This window comes from Pogona vitticeps, chromosome 2, assembly GCF_051106095.1.
Source record: "Pogona vitticeps strain Pit_001003342236 chromosome 2, PviZW2.1, whole genome shotgun sequence".
Classification (NCBI taxonomy): domain Eukaryota; kingdom Metazoa; phylum Chordata; class Lepidosauria; order Squamata; family Agamidae; genus Pogona; species Pogona vitticeps.
Genome location: NC_135784.1, coordinates 218,559,054 through 218,579,784, shown reverse-complemented (window position 1 = coordinate 218,579,784; position 20,731 = coordinate 218,559,054). Strand labels below are relative to the sequence as shown.

General features: G+C 44.4%; 2 protein-coding genes across 6 annotated transcripts in view; one reads left to right on the top strand and one right to left on the bottom strand.

Annotated features, from left to right (window-relative positions):
• Nucleotides 1–493: 493 nt before the first annotated feature.
• Nucleotides 494–14,782, bottom strand: LOC110077364 (putative transposon-derived protein F52C9.6). 5 transcript variants are annotated; one of them, XR_012084277.2, is made up of 4 exons: nt 8,691–14,192; nt 7,210–7,290; nt 4,389–4,479; nt 494–717 (listed from the first exon to the last, which is right to left on the bottom strand). XR_012084277.2 is itself a non-coding variant. In XM_078384920.1 (4 exons), the coding sequence occupies exons 1-3, from the start codon at nt 14,368–14,370 to the stop codon at nt 4,461–4,463; spliced, it is 270 nt and encodes an 89-aa protein (XP_078241046.1). In that variant the 5' UTR covers nt 14,371–14,782; the 3' UTR covers nt 494–717; nt 4,300–4,460. The 5 variants fall into 5 exon arrangements, 3 of the variants coding, with proteins under 3 accessions (XP_078241046.1, XP_078241045.1, XP_078241044.1); XM_078384920.1 differs by lacking the exon at nt 8,691–14,192 and adding an exon at nt 14,201–14,782 and having other exon boundaries at nt 4,300–4,479; XM_078384919.1 differs by lacking the exon at nt 8,691–14,192 and adding an exon at nt 14,201–14,782.
• Nucleotides 14,783–15,528: 746 nt separating this feature from the next.
• Nucleotides 15,529–20,731, top strand: part of LOC110077389 (uncharacterized) — a 33,866-nt gene continuing 28,663 nt past the window's right edge. Inside the window, exons 1-5 of the mRNA XM_078384087.1 lie at nt 15,529–15,619; nt 15,922–16,028; nt 16,165–16,303; nt 18,325–18,523; nt 19,859–19,976. Of these exons, the coding sequence (XP_078240213.1) occupies nt 15,529–15,619; nt 15,922–16,028; nt 16,165–16,303; nt 18,325–18,523; nt 19,859–19,976 (654 nt within the window). The remainder of the gene's footprint in view (nt 15,620–15,921; nt 16,029–16,164; nt 16,304–18,324; nt 18,524–19,858; nt 19,977–20,731) is intronic.

Sequence of the window (20,731 nt, the reverse complement as noted above, 5' to 3'; positions counted from 1 at the left end):
GTACTGAGTGCAAATTGTTATGCTGCTGTTGATGGTTTGCTTTGTTTATTTCAGGGTGGCCAAAGTGCTGCAGGAATGAAACACTGGTTTTGATGATAATATCAATGCAGGCAAAGCAGAGATTTGCAGGGTAGTGATACCCACAATTACATAATCATTACTAGTCCAGTCCATTCTACCTCAAAAAAGGACATCTTGATACTTTTAATGGGCATGGAGCTAGATCAATATGTCTAGGGAGGTGTTTTTTTTTTTTTTTTTTTCAGAATCAAGGACTGGGGCACACTGATTATGTTTCCCTGGGGCGGGAGTTAAGGTAAAGAAAGAGTGCATCAGTGCACTCATGTTTTGAGGGGGAAGTTGATATGTGATCTGCATTTCAGTACTCTTGAGGTTATAGCTTCAACCATAATTTTTGCTTTGAATGAAAGCATCTCCATCCCTTTGGGTAAGTATCTGAGCATGTGTCTATACACACACATTGACATTCACATTTACACATATGTATAACTTTTATGGATTTCTGGCACAGAATACTTTAATTTACTGTAGCAAAATCATTTCATACTAAAAGGATAGTGTCCATCCAATTTTTGAATTTCAGAAAGAAAATGTTTCATTTTCAGGTGAGGAAGTTAAGTAGGAGTAGGTGAATCCTGTATCCATCTTTCTATAAGCTTATTCCATAATGTACACAGCGAAGGAATAATCCAAAACCTATTTTAAAAACAAAAGTTAAAAAAATCAGCATTGAATACTTTGAGGATGTTTCACATTATGTAGAACTGTTTTATAAAATTGGATTGGTGCAGTTTCAGTAATCACAAGTAACATCCTGTCATCCCGATTCAGGCAACTTGCCCGCATGAGTAAGAATCTCAGTCTACCCTTGCCTTCTGGCCAAATAAAGACTGTCATTGTGATTTACCAAATCTTCAACACTCTTTTCCTAAAATTTGTAATTAAAGGAAAAAAATAGGTATAGTGTTCAATATTTACTTATGGGATCCAGCTGGGCAGAAAATAATTGATACTTTTAATCAATTATAATAAACTTTGCCAAATGAAGGCATCTTTCACTAATCCAAGTTTAAAAGATCCACCTGATTTTCCTACCTAGCATTTCATTAAGAGTTTCTATATGTTTAAGAAACTCCCTAGGTATTTAGAAAAATATAGGTATCTAAACTGAAAGTAATAATGATAGCAATAATAATCTTAGATCTGTAGAGGTGGAAGGGAACTTGTAGATCATCAAGTCCTGCCCATGTCAGGGAGGCACAGTGGGGAACTAAACTCCCAACTTCTGACTCTCTAAACCACTAACATATCCAGCAGTTCATTACAATCATGCATAAAAAGAGAAATAAATGGACATTTCCTTGCCTGGAATAATCTGGCACATAATTCTCCTACATATTATGTAGGAGACTGAATAAGCACATTACTGGGTTGTTATTGAATAAGCAGGTTACTGGGTCTGTGTTGTTACCTACAGCAGCTTAACAAATATGTCAGATTTGAGCAGAAGTGGGCTGAGATAATATGTAGCTCCTGGCTTCTAGTTCCTTTCTTTTTATTGGGGAGGGGGAGTATAAGAACTATCTCAGCATGAATTTTTCTATTTCTGCTCTTAGGATCTGCCATCAGTTGTGTTTCCCCAGGTTTCAGGAACCCTTTCCTGGTACCATTTAGCTTTTCTCTTTTTTTAAAGACTAATTTTTCAGAAGCAATTTTGTCCCTTTCAGTTTTGGAGCAGAAAATTGACTCCCAGATCTCTCAGATTTGCTCCCCACCCAACTTGGAGGAAGTTTTTTTTTTTTTACCTTCACTCACACACAGAATGTTTTAGGCTGGTGGCTCCTATGAAATTTGATTTTCATTATATATGAAGGTAGCAAACTTGGTTCTCCATATGTCACCCCTGATGCAGCTCAAATGGCACACCTCATGCACAGTGAGGTACCCACAAACATAGGGGAACCCCAACATTTTTAGAAGGACATGAAACATTGACATCTCCCCCTCCCCAGTTCAGTGTGTGTTTAATGTATTCAGTGGCAACAGAATGCGAAGAAGACTGATTAGGCAGGGGTATTAGGTGTGGCACAGAGTGTTCTGAAAGGAAGCCCAATTGGATGAAGCACCAGGCACTGCAAAAATTTGATGCAGATTTCCACTTGTTCTCTCTGTCCGTGAAATTCAAGAATGAGTGTTGATCCTTAAGTCACAGGATTTTCAGAAGTACAGAGACAGGGAAGAGGGAGGGAGGGAGGGAGGTAAGCTAGAAAATTATCATGAGAGAACAACAGAATGGATTATGATGAAATCCCAGATCTACTCCACAGTCAACACAACCACGAGTTATTGGAGATTGCAAATGTATCAACTAAAAACAAATAATGCTATTTCTTAAAATGGATGATTTAAGGTTGCAATCTTATACACATTTACCGGGGAGTAAGTCCCCCTGAATACAATGGACCTTATTTCTAGGTAGAAACACACAGACCAGAGAGAGAGAGAGAGAGAGAGAGAGAGATTGTGTTACTGCTCACAGGTAGACTTTAAAGTACCATGTTGTTGTTTTGCTTTTTGTTTGTTTTTTGTCTCTTGTTGGAATGTTTACAGAACCAGGCTTCAAAAGAACTGAATGCCAAACAAGGATCATAAATCATTACAAGGTGTGAAATGCAACCAAGCAGTACTGTCTCTTAGAGTCTTGTATAAAGTCTTTGTTTTCCACCTCATAGGTCTAAAGAAGTGGCCAATGTTCCAGGAAAGCTTACATTAAAATCCAGCAGTCTTTAGAGTACCACAGTGTCTGTTTTCTTTTTTGTTGTTGTTGTGCTTCTTGTTGAAATGCTTTTTAAAGTGGAGATATATCTCAAATAATTTCAAGTGCAATAATTTTTGATGAAGCAAGGTTCATTCAGACATGAAACAGTGTGATACCACTTTACCTGCCATAGCGCCATTCTAAGGAATCCTGTAGTTTAGGGTTCTCCACTAAGACAGCTCTAATGCACTCTGAGCTACTAAGCCAGTAACTTAAAGTATCTTACCAAGCTACAAATCTCATGATTCTAAAGGATGATGAGAGTGGCATGAAAGAACAATTACTGTGTATTGCAGCTGTGAGAGTGATCACAGAATCGTATTTCTGAGCAAACGTGTAGGTTTGACAAACACAAGAACTTTGTAAAGTGAGTCAGTGCTCTGCAGCATGGGGAAAATTTGGAGAAAGGGGTGCTTTCATCAGAGAGCCATTTGCTGCATTTGCTGCTGAAGATACCATGATCAGAAAAAGCATCTCCATGAGGATGAATCTCAGTGAGGATTCCATCTTCTCCAATCCACTAAGATTTGGGTACAGCTGACTTTGAAACCAGAATTATGATAGGGGAAAAATCGTTTCTTCTCTTTTGCTGATGTAAATATCTCAGATTTTTTAATGGAAGCCTCCAAAGAGTGGCTTTGCCTAGGGTAACTGGCAGATCTACAGAGAGGGGATGACCTGCCAGTCTGTCATTTCTGTTTCATATGGAATTTAAGTTTCATTTTGCCTCATTGGCAGGCTGCCTTCATAAAGCAAAGCCATTACCTCTGACCTGGCTTTTAAACAATTTGTTCTATACTGTCTTTGCCTGTGCTCATCTGACTTGGAACACTGCAGTGATCCAGTAAAGCTATTGCCCCACTTCAGAGTTGGTTTTGTTTCTCTTGTTCTCCTCTGTCAGACTCTTGACTGTTTATATTCTCCTTTCCCCCTCTTCTCAGCCTTATCTCCCTTCAAGACATCAACCAGGACAAGGAAACTGCCTGGGCAGAGCATTCCCCCAGGATTGACTCTTCTCCCACAGTTGTTCCCCCTTCCCTGTTCTCAAAATCTCCTGCCTTTCTGACTGGTTGCCTGCAGAAAACCTCTTCCTCCACTTTTTTTTGCATCAAATTCCCACCAGCCTCTGGTCCACCTTGCTGATGGCAGTTACTTGTTTCCAGTTCCTACCTTCTTTGGGTGTGTGTAAACATGTGGGTGAGACCTCAAAATAAGCTTTGGATAATCCCATTATGTATATATATCCCCATGACTGGAAATGGAGTGGCAGCTGTTGCCTTCCAGATTAAACCATCATTCAAAACTGTCATTTTTGCCGAGTCCTATTAATTGTGTGAGGGACCCAGAAGACAAGCAGAGGGTAATACCCTAGCATGTGCAGAATATATTTTGTTAGTAAGCTACCCTAACTAGCTTTCACATGCCTTGGATTGGAGCTTCTTTGGAAATTATTTACCCACCTGCCCTTTTGTATCCCTGGTGTGCAAATTAAACACACCAATATGTTTGGCTGGTGAAGCGGGTCTTTCCAGGTGAGTGAGTCACTGACCTTCTTTACAGGAAGAATTTCCAGACATGAGCATCAATTTGGTTTACCAGAAATTCTACCGGTAGGGCTGCTTCAGGAGGGAGGTGCATTTCTGGGAGGAAACAGAAAGTGAGAGATTTTGGAAGGTGAAGAAGGATGAGAAGCCTAATCTTCTCTTCCAGCACTTTCTCTGTCAAGCAGAGAGAAAATCCCATTGGAACCAGCAGGGGTTACTTCCAACAGAAAAATACTCAAAACAAATAGGAATCAAGGATCTTTGGCCTTTCAGATCCCTTGGGACAGTGCTACAACTCCCATCAGCAGGACTCCCATCGTGGAGTGATGGAAGTTGTAGTCCAGCAACATCTTCAGGCCTATGGATTTCCCAGCCCTGAAACAAAACTTTATAGAAAACTTTCCCAGCTCCAGCTAGTGATAATCCCACTGTTCAAACCTACCTATGCTTAAAAAGCAATTGTTTGCAGCAGTTGGTGACATTGGCATGTAAGTGTTTTACTTCAGATATATGCCATGCTATGATCTAGCAGTTAGAAAGTATGTGGGACTGGAACATGACAAAGCCAGATTCTGGTTTCACTGGCCCAGAAAACTCCTTGATTCATGTTGGGCCACAGCTTTCTCCCACCTTGACTTACCTACAGAGTTGCAGTGAAGATAAAGTGAAGATGAAGAGGAGGAAGAGAAGCATTTCCTCCACCATGAGCTCATCAGAGGAAAGGTGGAACATAAATGTAATTTATGATTTTTTTAAAAAATGAACTAAATTAATAAGTGAGCATGCCACTGCTCAGACTGCATCTTTCTCCTCTGTGGCCTATTGTGCTTCCGCTTGTTTATTTTTTTCTATATTCTGATGAGAGGCACAAAGAATTTGATTTGTGGTACTCACATCCGCTTTACTCAATTTTGGTTTGGGATTATGCTGGGAATCACAGAAACCTGGGACTTTACCCAGAATTTACTTTCCTGAGGTTCTTCTTGTTGTTTAGTCCTTAAATCTTTTCAGACTCTTCGTGACCCCATGGACCAGAGCACACCAGGCCCTTCTGGCTTCCATTGCCTCCCAGAGTTGGGTCAAATTCATGCTGGTAGCTTCAGTGACACTGTCCAATCATCTTGTCCTCTGTCGTCCCCTTCTCCTCTTGCCATCACACTTTCCCAACATCAGGGTCTTTTCCAAGGAGTCCTCTCTTCTCATGAGATGGCCAAAGTAATGGAGCCTCAGCTTCAGGATCTGTCCTTCCAGTGAGCACTCAGGGTTGATTTCCTTCAGAATGGATAGGTTTGTTCTCCTTGCAGTCCAGGGGACTCTCAAGAGTTTCCTCCAGCACCACAATTCAAAGGCATCAATTCTTCGGTGGTCAGCTTTCTTTATGGTCCAGCTCTCACTTCCATACATGGCTACTGGAAAAACCTTAGCTTTGACTATGCGGACCTTTGTTGGCAAGGTGATGTCTCTGCTTTTTAAGATGTTGTCTAGGTTTGTCATCGCTGTCCTCCCAAGGAGCAGGCGTCTTTTAATTTTGTGGCTCCATCTGCAATGATCATGGAGCCCGAGAAGGTACGTCACTGCCTCCATATCTTCCCCTTGTATTTGGCATGAGGTGATGGGACCAGTGGCCATGATATTATTTTTTTTTATGTTGAGCTTCAGATCATTTTTTGCACTCTCCTCTTTCACCCTCATTACGAAGTTCTTTAATTCCTCCGCACTTTCTGCCATCAGAGTGGTATTGTCTGCATGTCTGAGGTTTTTGATATTTCTTATGGCATATTTCTTTCCTCCAGTCCAGCCTTTCGCATGATGTATTCTGCATATAAGTTAAATAAGTAGGGAGAAAATATACAGTCTTGTCTGCTCTTTTCCCAATTTACCTTCAGATCCATCCAGGGGCTAAATTAAAGCCTACAGAAATAGGGCCATATGCCAGATGTAACCTATTCCTCTTTCTGTCAAGTTCTATAGAAAAATGCCCTCTGCCTCCATAGCCGAGGAAATAGATCTAGGATGATTAAAATCCAACTAGTTTAAACAAACAAATCAACAAACCTTACACTTCAATCGTGTACGATTGCAGCTTTGGGCTAATCTTCGGTCGTTGCTCTTTTTGAGAGTGATGATCTAATAATGAAGTCACACGGTCGAACTTCTGAGAATTCGCTGTGATCTTAATCTCCCTTTCAGGGTTGGGATGGCACAGAGAGAGTGACCCCACTCCCCGGAAGAGCTCAGGAAGCAGAAGGAGTGGTTGCGGGGGGCGAGAAGAGAAGGGGACCTCATCTACTCCTTCATAACTTCATCCACAAACGGATCTTTTTCTCAGCCACGCCTTCCAAGGCAGAACTTAGCGAGTTTTATAGAAAACTACGTAAGTTCTATAGAAGAATCCCACCCCTCCACAGTAGAGAAAGCATTCCCAGAGCGATTAAAAACCAACTTTTAAAAAAGACACTCGAATGTTAGACCGTTGCAGGGTGGGGAAGACTGTGGGAAACCCTGTGGGCTTCCAACAATGGCTGCCCGCTTAGAAAGAGCCTGTTTTTCAGGAAACCAGGCTTTGGGACTTCTGTGAATCCACTGCCTTCTTCTCTAGCGTTCTGAGTCACTTGGGGAGGGAAGATTACAGAGCCTCTCAAGACGTGTCTTCACACTGTCCTCCCCCCCTCCACCACCATTAAGTCTTTCCTGCCAAATCCAGAGTCTCTGGTGCCAGTTGTGTTTGGAGGGGTGCTCGGAGGACCCAGGTTCAAGCTGGCGACAGCTGAGCCATTCACTCACAGTCCCAGCTTGGGCCGGCCACGGAGTCCCACCCAGACCTACCTCACAGGGTTGTTGGGAAGATGCAGCGGAGGAGGAAGCCACGGATCACTGGCGGGGTATGCCTGACACTGGCACCGAGATCTTTGGAGGAAAGGCAACGAAAAGTGATGGTTGTAGATATGCTTACACTGGGAGGGGAAAACAAGTACAATTTGGGGGGGGGGCACATCAGAGCACTCGGGGCGTGAATACGTGTGCGTACACTCAAGAGTAGATCCTGAGGTGGAAAAAAAGCTAGCCTACCCGACGGTCACGGAGACAGCGGCATCCTCCCAGCCGCGTGGCTAGGGCCGGGCCGACGGACCTGCCTGGCCGGCCCTTCTCTCTCCGATGCCTCCGGGAAGCAGCCCGCGGGCGGCCGCCCACCTCCCGAAACACGCGGGGAGAACGCGGACACGGGCCGAAGGGCACAGGGTCTCGAACCTCCTTGGAAGGGTCGCCCGGGGCGCGGCCTGCGGGAGTTCGCTGTGGGGAGGGGAACCGCGCCAGGGGCGGCTTTCTAGAGGAAGTGGAAGAGCTCTGACCCTCGGCCGTCATTTTGATTAGAGCGAACTTCTTAGCGGACCTTCCACATACATATTCAGGACGAAAGGGCTGAAATCTATGGCACGCTTGCTGGGGAAGGAGCGTTAAAAAAAGAGAAACAAACACCGTTCGTGAGACTGAGGCAGGACAGGGGACAGCCCCGCACCTGAACTGAGGAGTGGCGTAAGAGTGAATTTCAAATATTGAGTTCCAACGGCTAGTAGCTGCCTGCCACTGATTAATTTTTAGGGCCCATGAATCTAATTTCCTGGATGTGGTGCAAAATCGTACAGACGCATAGGCACACGCGGGACACGCACGCACCGTCTTAGCGACCTCCTTCTCCCCGGTGTGGATTCTCAGGCACCCAAAATATAAGGAGAAACACCGGGCCTCTCAAGCCCAGCGCGGTTATTTGGTTTGGCTATTTTCCAATGAGAAAGACCGAGGGGACCTGCCGCGTTTCCGCTGCCCTCTTCCTTCGGAAAGAGGAGAGAACACGAGGAAGATGGCTTCTCGTCAGAAGACACAACTTCCCAGCGACGCGGGGCAAGGGGGTGAACGACCCTAGTAAGTTCAGCACCCGACAGTCCCAGAAAATCCACGAGTATGTCATAATTACAGCAGGCCTATTGAATCAGAGCGGACTGGGTGAGTCAAGTCTTCGGTAAGTTCTGTTGATTCAATGGGCCGACCTTGAGGGCCACGTCCGACTGGATTTCAGCCACCGATGCCACCCGGAATGCAAAGAACCTGCTTCGTTTCCTTTCTCATTGAAACCAGAACTTTTGGTGTATCGAGGGGAAAAGCCACTTCTACGTCCAAGGGGGATTCCCAAGGTGTGGTGTAGTGCACGGACTAGAACTTGGAGAGTTGGGTTCGATTCCCCGCTCCGCCGTGGAAGCCTACTGGGAGAGTGGGACTGGCAAATGCCCTCCTTTAAATATCTCACGTACCTTGGGTCGCTCAAAGTGGTTCCGACTTGATGGCTCAGAACAAACACCCGTCAATGGGACTCATTGGTGAACCTGATCCTAGTAATTCTCACTCGGCAGCCTTTCGAGCGAAACCCCTAAACAATTGGAAGCAGAAATGGGTATTTCCTATGACACCATTAGCACCGTCGCTCAGCAATTCTTCGATCCAAGTCCAGTGTGTCCGTCATATCCCGTTGCTTGGAAATACGACTCACGGAGGCCCTGGAACGGATTTTCGTGTCACGTGTTTCCGATCCGGTTGTTGGAAGAACAGTTCAGACTGCAAACTCTTCGCAACACGAATCACTGGCCTCCGGTAGCTGTGTGGGATTGTAACCGGTCTGCCTGACACACCGAGGGCTCACCCTAACAGCATACATCTGAATGCACACTGTTTTCTAGATCTGGGCATGTATTCGAAGCCCACGCGATTTCATTAACACAGCTACCCTAAAGTAAACCTGTGTGGATTCACAGAAAGAGTGTCTGAGCCCGAGCACATTCAGGAGGCAACAATCTGGACAGACGCGCTTTTAAACCGGGTTGAAGGCCAAGGGCCTGGCCTGATCCCGCTGATTCTCTCCGTAAATAGCTTAATCAAAACAATCCTGTTTGCAATAATACAACTCCCTTCATCTCTAGGGAATGCTTAGAAAATGGAGGCACAATGAGTGAACCAAATTATCCTTTTGGAATAAAATGCAACTCTTCACGCGAGATGCCCCTGCGCTGTGCTTTCCTTTATTTTCCCCAGATTTTTTTTCTGTGACAAGTTTGATAGTATTGTCTGTCAAATCACATGAGCAAGCAATGGCCTCCCATTTTGATTTCCCTGAATATAAAGACTAAAAATAGCTGAGGTTCCAATTGCATTAAGTTCCTGTTTTAAAATGCCGCCTCCTTTAGTGAGCTGGGCTGCACCCCCCTTCAGCTTCTACATAATTAATAAAAAAATACCCAAGTTCCTGGTCTATTTCTTCTCAAAACATGTACACGATTCCTCTATGGCAGGCTGAGATGCAGCCCTATTTTTTTTTAAAAAACCAACAACAAATGGGAGAGGCCCATAGTAACTGAAACCCAGTACTGTAGTTAGTTAGCTAGAGTAGACACATTGAACCAGTGGAATTTTGAGAGGCCCAGACTCACTAAATTCCCATTGATTCAGTGGGTTTACTCTAGCTGTGTATTACTATGAGATTGCCTCCAGATAGGCCAGATAGGCCTCTCCTATATAGCTCTATCTGTGTGTGTTTGTGTCTGTGTGGACTGCAGGGCCTGGCTTGCTTGGCCCACTAGAGCCAGTCTCATAAGGCAACTGTCAAGGGCCTTCCCTCTTGATCAGATTGCTTGTTTTTCATGTCCTTATTCAAATGCATTGGGATGATATGGGGCTGAGGACTTGCCAGATTCCTCAACTCTTTTCTGCAGGGCCTGAAAGGCTGAGGGCAGCTTTGTAGTCAGGAAGTTGTGGATTCTGGACTATGGTCTTAAGCATTCCTGTCCTAACTAATGATTGCATGAGTTCAAAATGGGGTAAAGTTAAGCAAGGTGCATTAGAGACTCCTCTTGCTTATATCTCGTCCTATGAAAAGCTAGGCTAACCCTATTTTTGCTGCCCTTCCACAAGCAGGCAAAGATCTTTCTGTTCAGGCAGGGTTTTCCTTAGTGACTGGCAGCCTGAAATTTTTTTAATGGATTGTTGTGCTCTCTTATTTTTAACTGTTTTTTTAGTATTGATTTTATTGACCATTTAAAATATAATACTTCTTTAATTCTTTTTTAATATTTGTAAACTCACTGTGTTTAACTTTTAAATATTGTGTTTTAATCGTTGTAAGCAGCCTCAGGCCCTTTTAAGGAGGAGGGTGGGGTAAAAATATTTTAAATTAAATAACTAAAGTCCTAACCAAGCAACATCACTTATCGTGACTCCTTTCACAATATAGATAGAGCTTTTAGAAAATTAAACTTCAAGTATCCACTAGAAAACACGCATATGGCCCTATTTCTGTAGGCTTTGATTTGGCCCCTGGATGGATCTGAAGGTAAATCGGGAAGGAATCGTCTTTACTTATTGAAACCCATGCCCTGGAGTTCCTACAGCTGCCCGTACACGGAATAACCTCCTTCGGTGTAAAAAGAGCCTCGCTCGTTTCTCTCGGGCTTAAGGGCGAGGGGGACATACTACTGACATTCTCATCGAAGTTTTTCTCTGTGGACATGAGTATCCGGGGGCTCCACGTTCCTCGGGGCAGAGGAAGCAGTCAAAGACAGGGGCTGGTGTTTATCAGAAGACAGGCACGTCCAGGATCGTGACCACGAGGCACGGGATCTGAGCTAGCCTATTCGTTATAATCAAAGCCAACGCCCTTGATTTCCTTTCTAAACTTTGCAGTTTAAGACTGGGAGCAGAGGCACCTAGGCCTCGATCCTACACGTGTAGATTCAGAACAAGGAAGGCACCAACATCAGAGGAACCTGCGGAAGACTCTTAAATAACATTTAAAACCGAGAGTCTTTACTCTGGAGTAAATTTACCTGAACAAGCTGGGAGACGAAATCTGTCTCTCTCGCGCTGTGTAGACCTACTTAGGATTTCGGGCTGAGGCTCTTAAGAACGGGCCAACTGGGCGAAATCCGCCTTATTGACGAAGGACAAACTGGACCCGACCCGAAGATTTCAGCAGGTGGAGGCGCGCCTAAATCCACCGCGGATCGGGCGAGCAAGAGTGCGCCCAACGCCGCATAGCTGGTTTCCATGGGACATTGGTTTTCTTTCACGTCTCTTGAGGTCCCCCCAACATTCTTATGGGGGAGGTGCCGGAAAAATGATTCTGAGGGGCCAAAAGGCTATCGCCGAGACCCCGACAGTTCACAGGAAAAGCCGTATTAGGCTGCTACAGGAAGAAGGAGGACGAACCTCGTGGCACTTTATAAAGTACAATCTTCTCTATTTACTCAAAACTCGGTCCCATGATATTCAGCGCCGCTGAATCGCAGCCAAGAGCTCGTAGAATGGCAGCCTCCGGCACACTTACCTTGGAGTAAGAGAATTTAATACAATGGGACTTCTAAGTAAGCATGCGTAGGATTGGGCAACGACAAGTTGGTTTGTGACACAATCTCCAGAGAAAGGCTTTTCCTGCTGAAGCTACTCAAAAATAATCCTTAACTCAGGGTGTAAATGCCATTGAAATCAGTGGAATTAACTTTGGAGGAGACACGCATGGCGTCGCACTGTGAGGAGGGGATAAAAATCCATCAGCAGTTGCAAATACCTGTAATATGATTGCTGCAGCCACGCATGATTTCAAACTAACGTCTCTTAATTTTCATAAATATCTTCCTTCTCCTCTTCCATTGAGATGACCATTTGCTTTAATAAAAATCCCCATACAAATCGAAAACAAAACTGGATCAAACATAGGGCTTGATCTAGTTTTGAAGGCTCCTTAATTCCCTGGGTTTGCAGGTGCTCAAAATTCCTGCCCTAAAATAAATGATACCTGGGATTCTCAAGCATGCACAGACTCTGCTTTGCCTATACCTGTGATCGAAAATGAATCTACAGTATTTGCCAAGCTGGGGCCCATAAAGTTCTGGCGCGGATCCTCAGTGGACGATCGTAATTATTGCAACTCTTTTCATACGAAACACTGGAAAGGTTACAGAGTTCTTTAAAAAACCCCGATGAAAAAGGAGGTTTCTAACATCTATCTGCATATCAAATCCCATTGCTGCGCTGGACTATCTGCATATCATTCTCATTACTGCGCCCCGTTGTAATTTAGGACAGTAATAAAGGAACCTATATGCACACACACACAGAGGCCACATCTGTTTTCTCTTTAAATCTCTTCATTGATCACTGTTTTTCGGTCAGTGATTAATCCTTGTCAGTTACAGTGGCAAAGGCCCACAGGTACAATCCCTCTGTATATCTATATTTATCTTTCCCTTTCTGATCGCAGAGTTTTAAGGATTCCTACGTGAATGTCCGATCTCGTCTTTCCAGAGGAAGCAACACTTAAGCGTATATACGCACTTCTTTGTTTCAGGGGAGACCACAGTATGTGGAAGCCCTGTCATGTTAGGCGAGGGAATAAAATAAAATAAAAATCCCCTAATTTCAATAAATTGTATCCAAATGTCACTGGACCAAAAAATTAAACCCAAACTGTAATAAATCCCTTTCCTAAAATTGCATTTGGAACCCAAAGGGGGCAGGAAAGATTTTTTTAAAATAGTTCTTCAAAGGGAAAGTCAACATGAAATATGATTATGCAGGGAAAATAGCCAGACAAAAACCCCAAACAAAACAAAAAAATAAATAAATAAAACACAAACACATTTTGGCACCTTAAAGACTAACTTTTACGTGTGGATGTAAACGTTCATAGAATAATGTACATTAAACAAACAAAAAAGCTTATATTGTATATGAGAACAATAAATGTAAAGTGTATATTTCATACACACTAAGAAAGAAAAAAAAATCCTGAAAGAATCTTTTCGATTTATTTCTGACATCTCCAAAATGGGAGCTAACCTTTTGATCTCGAAAATGGAGATCATACACGCTAGAGGTTCAGAAAAAAAAAAAAAAAACCGATCCCTCCCTTCCCACCTCCCAGGGAGAATTGTGAGCCACTTTCACATTTACAGGGTTCGTTTACTCCAATTTGCACCTCGGCAAAGTACAGCACTCTTTTGCAAAGCCCCTACAGATAATCAACAGTGGTCTGTCACACAAGACTAAATTTACTAACATCAGCAACAAAACAGAATTATAAAATAATCAAGATTGCTTCGGTATGCAAAGGCCTACATATCTGGGAACAGAAAATAAAGAAGTTGCCTGGATTTTTGAGGCCTAAAAACGCCTCATTTCACGCATACATATACAGATATGCTTTAATTTTTGTTCTGTGATATTTATGACTGATTTGTAATTTTATATCTCCTCTTTGGGATGACTACATGTATGGCTTAAAAATGAGTTCGCTAAATGAATATTTTCTCTCAGTGTGTGTACCTCTGTGGTTCTTCTTGGAAAATAAACGTTTGCTCTGATTTTAGCAACCATCAATAGACTGATTTAGGATATGCCTAAATATGTATTAATGAGAACAGAGATAAGCCCTCGCTGGCAAAATAAACAAAGACAACAATTACAGGCAGGCCCTGCCTTCTTTCCACTGCTCAGAATTAGTAAACAGAAGCAGGTCTAAACTTTTTTTTAAAAAATATATTTTTAAACAAAGACATTCTTACTCGAGGAGATAAATTCAAAAGTATCAACAAGGCAATTTCATAAGTGAAATTATGATAAAGGATAGTTTTAATTCCCGGAGCAGTTAGCAATTCCTCTCCCTGGGGCAAAATGTTGTACCTAGAAAAACCATTCAAAGCTCAGAGGGCCCGAAGGGAGCGAGAGAGGCAAGGAAGACCTTCTGGGACGAGGGCGCAGACCGGCGTTTCCTTACCTGCTGTCGGCGGAGGGAAGCGTGGCTTCTTCTTCTTCTTCTTGACGGTGAGGGTGAGCGAGCAGGGGAGAGGCCTGCGCCTCCTCCTGAGAAGGCTTCGGATGAACTTGACCAGGAGGGGCTTCAGGAAAGGCGGCAGTCTCCGCGGCCGAGCGCAACGGATGGCGCATTTGATTCGCACCCCCATGCCGTTTCTCCCCAGGCTTCACGGACCAGAGAGCCAAGCGCGCATGGCCAGCTTGCTTCTGCACGGGTGGTGCGAGAGCTCCTCGTTACGTCATGTGGTGGTGGGGGGGGGAAAGAAAAGCGAGCGAGCGAGAGAGAGAAAGCGGGGAGGGGGCGCTGCCCACGGCTGGTTGTCGATTTCTGCGGCAAACTGGCTTCGGGACTTGGCAGCCTGCCAGAAGGTTTGGCCAAGGCACGAAGGAGCGGCTCCTCTTCCGCGCGCGCCCCCCTCCCCCCTCCTATCCGAAGTGGCTTCATACTAGATGGTGTCAATACTAAAGAGGAAGCAACAACTGTTAAAGGAGATCCATCCGCGCGCGCCCACCTCACCCTCCATCACCTCTCCTTCTGCTCCCCCTCCCCCCTCCCCCTCCCCCCCCCTTCCCATTCACGGGCGAAAAGGACCGCCTCGGGGTCTGCGAAGTTTACCGCGAGAGGCAGCCTTTGCCTCAAGAGACGGCCAACCCTGGGCGTCTGTTTATGTTCCATGAAGCGCGATCTTTCAGGACCTGACGAGTCACGACTAGTCAGTGGGAAAAGTCACATGTAAGCCCGGACGTGCCTGGGCCACGATCCCCCACCGGCGCCCCCTCTTAAGACTTGGGGACTTGAGCGGGCAGGTGGAAGGGTCACCAAGTGACCGCCCCCCGCGGCCCCCCCCTCCCCACGGCCGGGTGGCCTGGACTCCTCCTCCTTTTTATTTTTAACAAATCTTCCCCGCCGTCCCTTTCCTTAAAACAAAACCAAAAAAAGGGAGAAAGCCAAACCGTCCAATCAGAAAAGGAAGGCGGCCCGACATTAGCCAATCGAGGAGGGATTAGAAATAGCGGGCGCCGCGCGCCGAATCGGCCCGCAATTTACGCGCTTGCCTCCCGGCTCTTCCGCTTTGCCAGCGAGCCGCTTTGACACCGCCCGCCCGCCCGCCCCCTTCCCTTTCCCCTTCGCTGCCTGCCTGCCTGCCTCCCCCCCCGCTCCGCCGGCCGAGCGCCGTTCCCTTTTCCCTTTCCCGGTTCTGCCGACGTGACCCTTCCGGGATCCCGCTTGCTCAAAGGCGGCCGTCCGCCCTGCAGTCAGAGGAGAATGGGGCTTCGAGCGAGCGAGCGATGGATGGTGGCGCTGAAAGGCGGAGAGACGCTTCGGGGCTGCTGATCGGCTTGGAGCAAGTCCACTGCTGCGCCGATCGCTGCAGTCCCGGTTGGCGGAGCTTCGGGCGGCCTTGTGGCTCCTAAGAAGCGGCGCACTCGCGGGGGGAGGGGCGACGGCCTGGGATCCCGCTTCTCTTGAAGGGAAGGAAGGCACTGAGATCGGCTCGGCTTCGCGACGGGCTTGTTTTCCTGTGGCCCTGTGACAGTCAGCCCCTCCCTGCACCCGCGACGCACTTGTGGCGGATCTCCGGTAGATCTGGCATCAGGCCGTAGTAGATCTGACTGAGATCCTTTGCTTTTTCCTCCTTTTCTCAGGAGATCTGCTTCCCTTCCTCCGCCGCACCCATTAAGAGGCGCGACCTACCTCCAGCAATCTCACGGATCGGCCCGCAAAGAGCTCTCCCAGCCCTCCCTCGCCACAGCTGATCAACGACAACATTCCGCCTCTGCTTGGTAAGGCAAGGGAACCTTCGTTCTGCATTAACACGTCGTTGCTGCGCCTTTTGAGTGGCAGGTTCTCAAGGCAAACCAAAAGAAGGAAAACGCGCGGTCGCTTGCGCGTCCCATCGGCCTGGCTCTTCTCGTCAGTGACAGTTCTGGGCACACGAGGCTAGAACCATCGGTGGCCGCTGCTTGTGGTGTCACTGCCACATAATCTTCGGGAAGGCTTTCCTCAAGAGAGTCAAGAGAGACGGAGCCACTCTCCAAGGCGAAGGACTTCCTGATCTTGCCGGTGGGTGTTGGTGCCCGTTGGGCGTGCCCTCTTCTTCTTCTTCTTCTTCTTCTTCTTCTTCTTCTTCTTCTTCTTCTTCTTCTTCTTCTTCTTCTTCTTCTTCTTCTTCTTCTTCTTCTTCTTCTTCTCCTCCTCCTCCTCCTCCTCCTCCTCCTCCTCCTCCTCCTCCTCCTCCTCCTCCTCCTCCTCTAACAACCGCAGCGAATGCCGGAGTGGCCACGATGTCGCTCTCCTTTTAAGCTGAAGAAGCCCAGTTTCTTCCTGTTTTCTTTTACCGCGCAATGTCAAATAACCTGTTTTTCTGAATGTGTTCAAGGCACAGATCGCGGAGGAGGGAGCGGAAGGTTCTAGCTCAGAAAAGCGATTCTTGAGAGTTAAAACGGGATTTTCAGAACAGAAGCCGGGGTTGGATTGGGAGATCAATGGAGGGATTGCTCAGCTGCCGGCTCCCAGGCAGTGTTTCGGCATCTGAAATGGGTGGGAGCGAAGTAGGTGCTTAATGTAGAAGCAAAGGCCTGAAAGGTCTCCTCCCTCTTCTCTCAAATTACGAGTGACAGTGGTTCTTCTCTGCTTTCTTGTCCTCCTTTTCGTTCTCTTGCCTCCTTCTGCCTATTGGAGCACATCCAAAGCAGGCTTTAGTTTATTGTTCATAGTGTTTAAAGGCCCAGCTGCCTTCCTCTCAAACCTTTACATTTTGCTCCCTAATTTTCTGGCAAATTTTACTTGGCAGCCTTGAGTCTTTTTATTGGGAGAAAGGAGAGATATAAGTAAAATGAATCAATTAAATAATCTATCCACTGCCTACCTTGAATGCCCTTCCTCTGATCTCTCTCTTGTCAAAAATGTATTTATTATTTTGGATATATTTATTGTACTGAACCAGTAGGGAAACCTTAGATATGTGTTTGTATTAACTCTTGTGCTTTAAAGAGTATGGTAAGCACAAACAACAGCAGAAATAAGTTCTCCCAAGGATCTTTAAAGAATTGGGGGGGGGGGATTCTACTCATGTTGGGAGGAACTCACATTTATTATTATACTTTTAAGTCCAGAGCATTCTGGAGCTTAAGCATTCTTAGTGCCACAGATCATATCTTGCCAGTGGAGGGGTAGGACTGTAATATAATTACCTTTCTTCTGCTAATTAAAAATTAAGCCTAGAGTGCTTATAGAGATTGCAGATGTTATATGTAGGTGAGAGATAGGAAGAGAAAGCAAGGAGAGGGCTGGGACTGGCTTTGAGTTTCACAGAAACAAGCAGTCATTCTTAGGATACACACCAGCGGTCAGTTAAGCAGCCATCTTAGTTCTATTGCTAAACCTCAGCCTCACCCTGACTTCATTTCCCAAAGTGCTGCATCCAGTCTCATTCTGGCTGTTCTTGATTCTGTAGCTACATTTGTATTATTTCTGCTACCAGAAGAGATGTGATCGGCACACATTTTTGCAATGGGTAGACTCAACTCACCATCATATGATGCGGTAATTGCAGGGCAAGGCTTCCAGATGTTGGAATATAATTCCCACCATCCCTAACTGTTTGTTAGGGCTGATGGGGGGGGGTAATAGTTGAACAATATCTGAAGAGCTACATGTGCCCAACCCCTCTTGCTGTAGGACATGTGGTAGCTTACTGTTCCCTGCAATACATCCATTCATCCATCACCCCTTAAGAAAAGTGGGAACAACAGGAAATTAGCTGAAGTTTCAACTGGTTCTGCTCATCATGACTATGGTTAGGGATGCATCTAAGAATTTATGGGATGATACATATGGGTAAAATGAGGCAATGCCAAAAGAGTGCAAGTCCTGTTATTGTTTTATTTAGAACTTACATGATCCAGCAAACATTGTCAGGCACTTAAGCCAGTGCCAGACAGGTTTGAGGTTAGATCAGAGTATCACTGGCTAATGATAGCTGACTTTTCAGTTCAAGAGCAAGAGGAAAAAAGCTGACCCAAGCCATTTCAGTGCCCGAGGCAACAACCAATATGTTCTTTCTCTGCTATTTTCATCTACAGAAGTACACTGGATTGACAGTTCCATTTTACTTGAATCAGAGTTTGGAAAGATTCATTATCTGGATGACAGCTCCCGGAATTCTACAGCCAGTGATGATGCTGGTAATGTGATTGGGGGAGCTGAACTAAAGCTACAACTGCCACCTGTGATTTTGAATGGGACTGGGACAGCGTCTTTGGCCCTACTTGAAGGCAGTAGGTGAGAAGCCACAATCTGATACAGACACAACCCTGTCAAGATCCTGCCAGGTGTCTAGCTTAGTTCTCTTGTTAAGGCTTGTTCTGGGGTAAACTGAGAATCTGGGAGTGAAGATTTGGCTACACTGCAAGATGCTCCTCCTGTTAATTGAGATTTAGCATGATGCAAATCGATTCAAAATTCCCTAACTACACAATATTATTGTAAGTGTGCGGGGGGAACTCACTTTTTAAAGGGATCATTTCTTTTTAAACACCCGTTGGGAGGTTGTATATTTTAAATCACTTTACACTTGGAAAAAAAAACTTTTTCACATAGCTGTGTGAATAGCTATGTCATTGTATTGTATGTGTGTGGACATTCCCAATGCTGACATCTTGACGACGAGGTGGTGTGGAATGCTGTCCCACTGGGAAACCATCAATTATGCCTGCTGTCTGCAGTATTTAGCTTTAATTTTTTTTTAAAGAAGTAAACTATTCAACTTTAGTGCTGCACCACATAAGTGCTAGCTTGTTATTGACATGTGGTTTGCCTCTCAGCAAAATATAAACTTCAGACAAGATAGCTATGGATACAAACAGAATGCAGGCAAAGTCAGGACAAACCCATGGGTGGATCAAAGTGCCAAGCCAGGTCTATTTGAGATGATTTAAAGAGAAGAGGTAGCTGAAGAGCTCAGTGGTTGAGTTATCTGGCTGTGGAGTCAGAGGTTGAAAGTTTGATTCCTAAATTAAATGATTAATTTTGGTGGACAAAAATGTTGTGTACCATCTTTGTCTCTTAAAAAGTTAATTTGTGGCTTTGATTTCCTTTTCCAGATACACTCTGGAAAACTTTTATTACTATACTTGAAATTTTTTTGATCAGTATATTGTAGATCCCTACCTGTGTTATTAATTTCCATTGCTTTCCATTCTGATCTTTTCTGCTCTAAGTGCCTTAGATGTGAAGAACTGCCTGTTGTTTTGTGTAATTGCAATAACTGCATATATGAACTTCAAGAATATCTAGGTTTCATAGACTTTTTCATATGATTTAATATGCTAATATAGTGGCATGCTATCACAACTTTAAGAATTTTGCAGATAATTTCTCCTGGCATATCAGGAGTAGAATTTTCTCTTCAAAACCACCCTGTCCTCATGATGCTCTTGTGAGTATTGAGGCACTCCCTGTATTTGAAACAAAGAAGATAATGCATTAGGCCAGGGAAACAGATTGTACGTGATTTCAAAGAGTAGCTGTATTAGTCTATGCAGGTATTTTCAGACAAAATACACACTGTACTGGCAGTTAGTCTTTCAAGTATTAATCATCTTCTTCTGGTTTCAGTTTTGTCTCTAAAGAATTGTGTCTAGTCTTGGCAATGAATCACTGGAAGAATACCTTGACTGGTGAAGAATCAGGTAGCACTGTTTCTCAGACTCTGGGCATCTTTGAAATTGTTCAGGTAAGTAACAACAACAACAACAACATTCGAAACTACATTTGTGGCAGCTGTTGTTGTAGTTATTTGTTGATGTATTTTACTGGTACAGTGCCAGTAAAATACATTACACATTAGATTTTAATCAGTCAAAGCCAGACAGGTTCATGCCTTCCATAAAGCTTACAATCAGAAACAGAACACAGAAAAGCAGATGTCAAGATAACATGAGACTGATGTAGGCATTGATATCTGGGCTACCGTTGACTCTCCATTCATTGTTAGGTTGCCACTCCAGTTACCATTATCCATGCTGGCTGGAATTGATGAGAGTTGGTTCCTCATTCCTATTGTGGGAGGAAAGGACCTGTCTAATATTTACAAATGAAAAGTATGTGCATTTCAACCTTGTTTACCTTTGGAATGAGGATGAAGTAGTTTACAGAAAAGGCAAATGAGGAAGAGAGATGTTAAAGAAAATGGAAAATATTTACATTATCAGGAATAATAATAATAATAATAATAATAATAATAATAATAATAATAATAATAATAATAATAATAATAATAATAATAATAATAATAATAATAATAATAATAATAATAAAAAGGAACCATAGAGGCTTATTACAGATTACTGTGTTTTGCTGATGGATCATTAATCACTTAGTGGTTTCTATCACTTATTGTATGATGATGCCTGCTCGCAACAGGAATCGGAAGGGGAAAAACATATAGTGAAAAAGTGGGCCAGTGTTTATGTAAATCAGGCCAGAGCC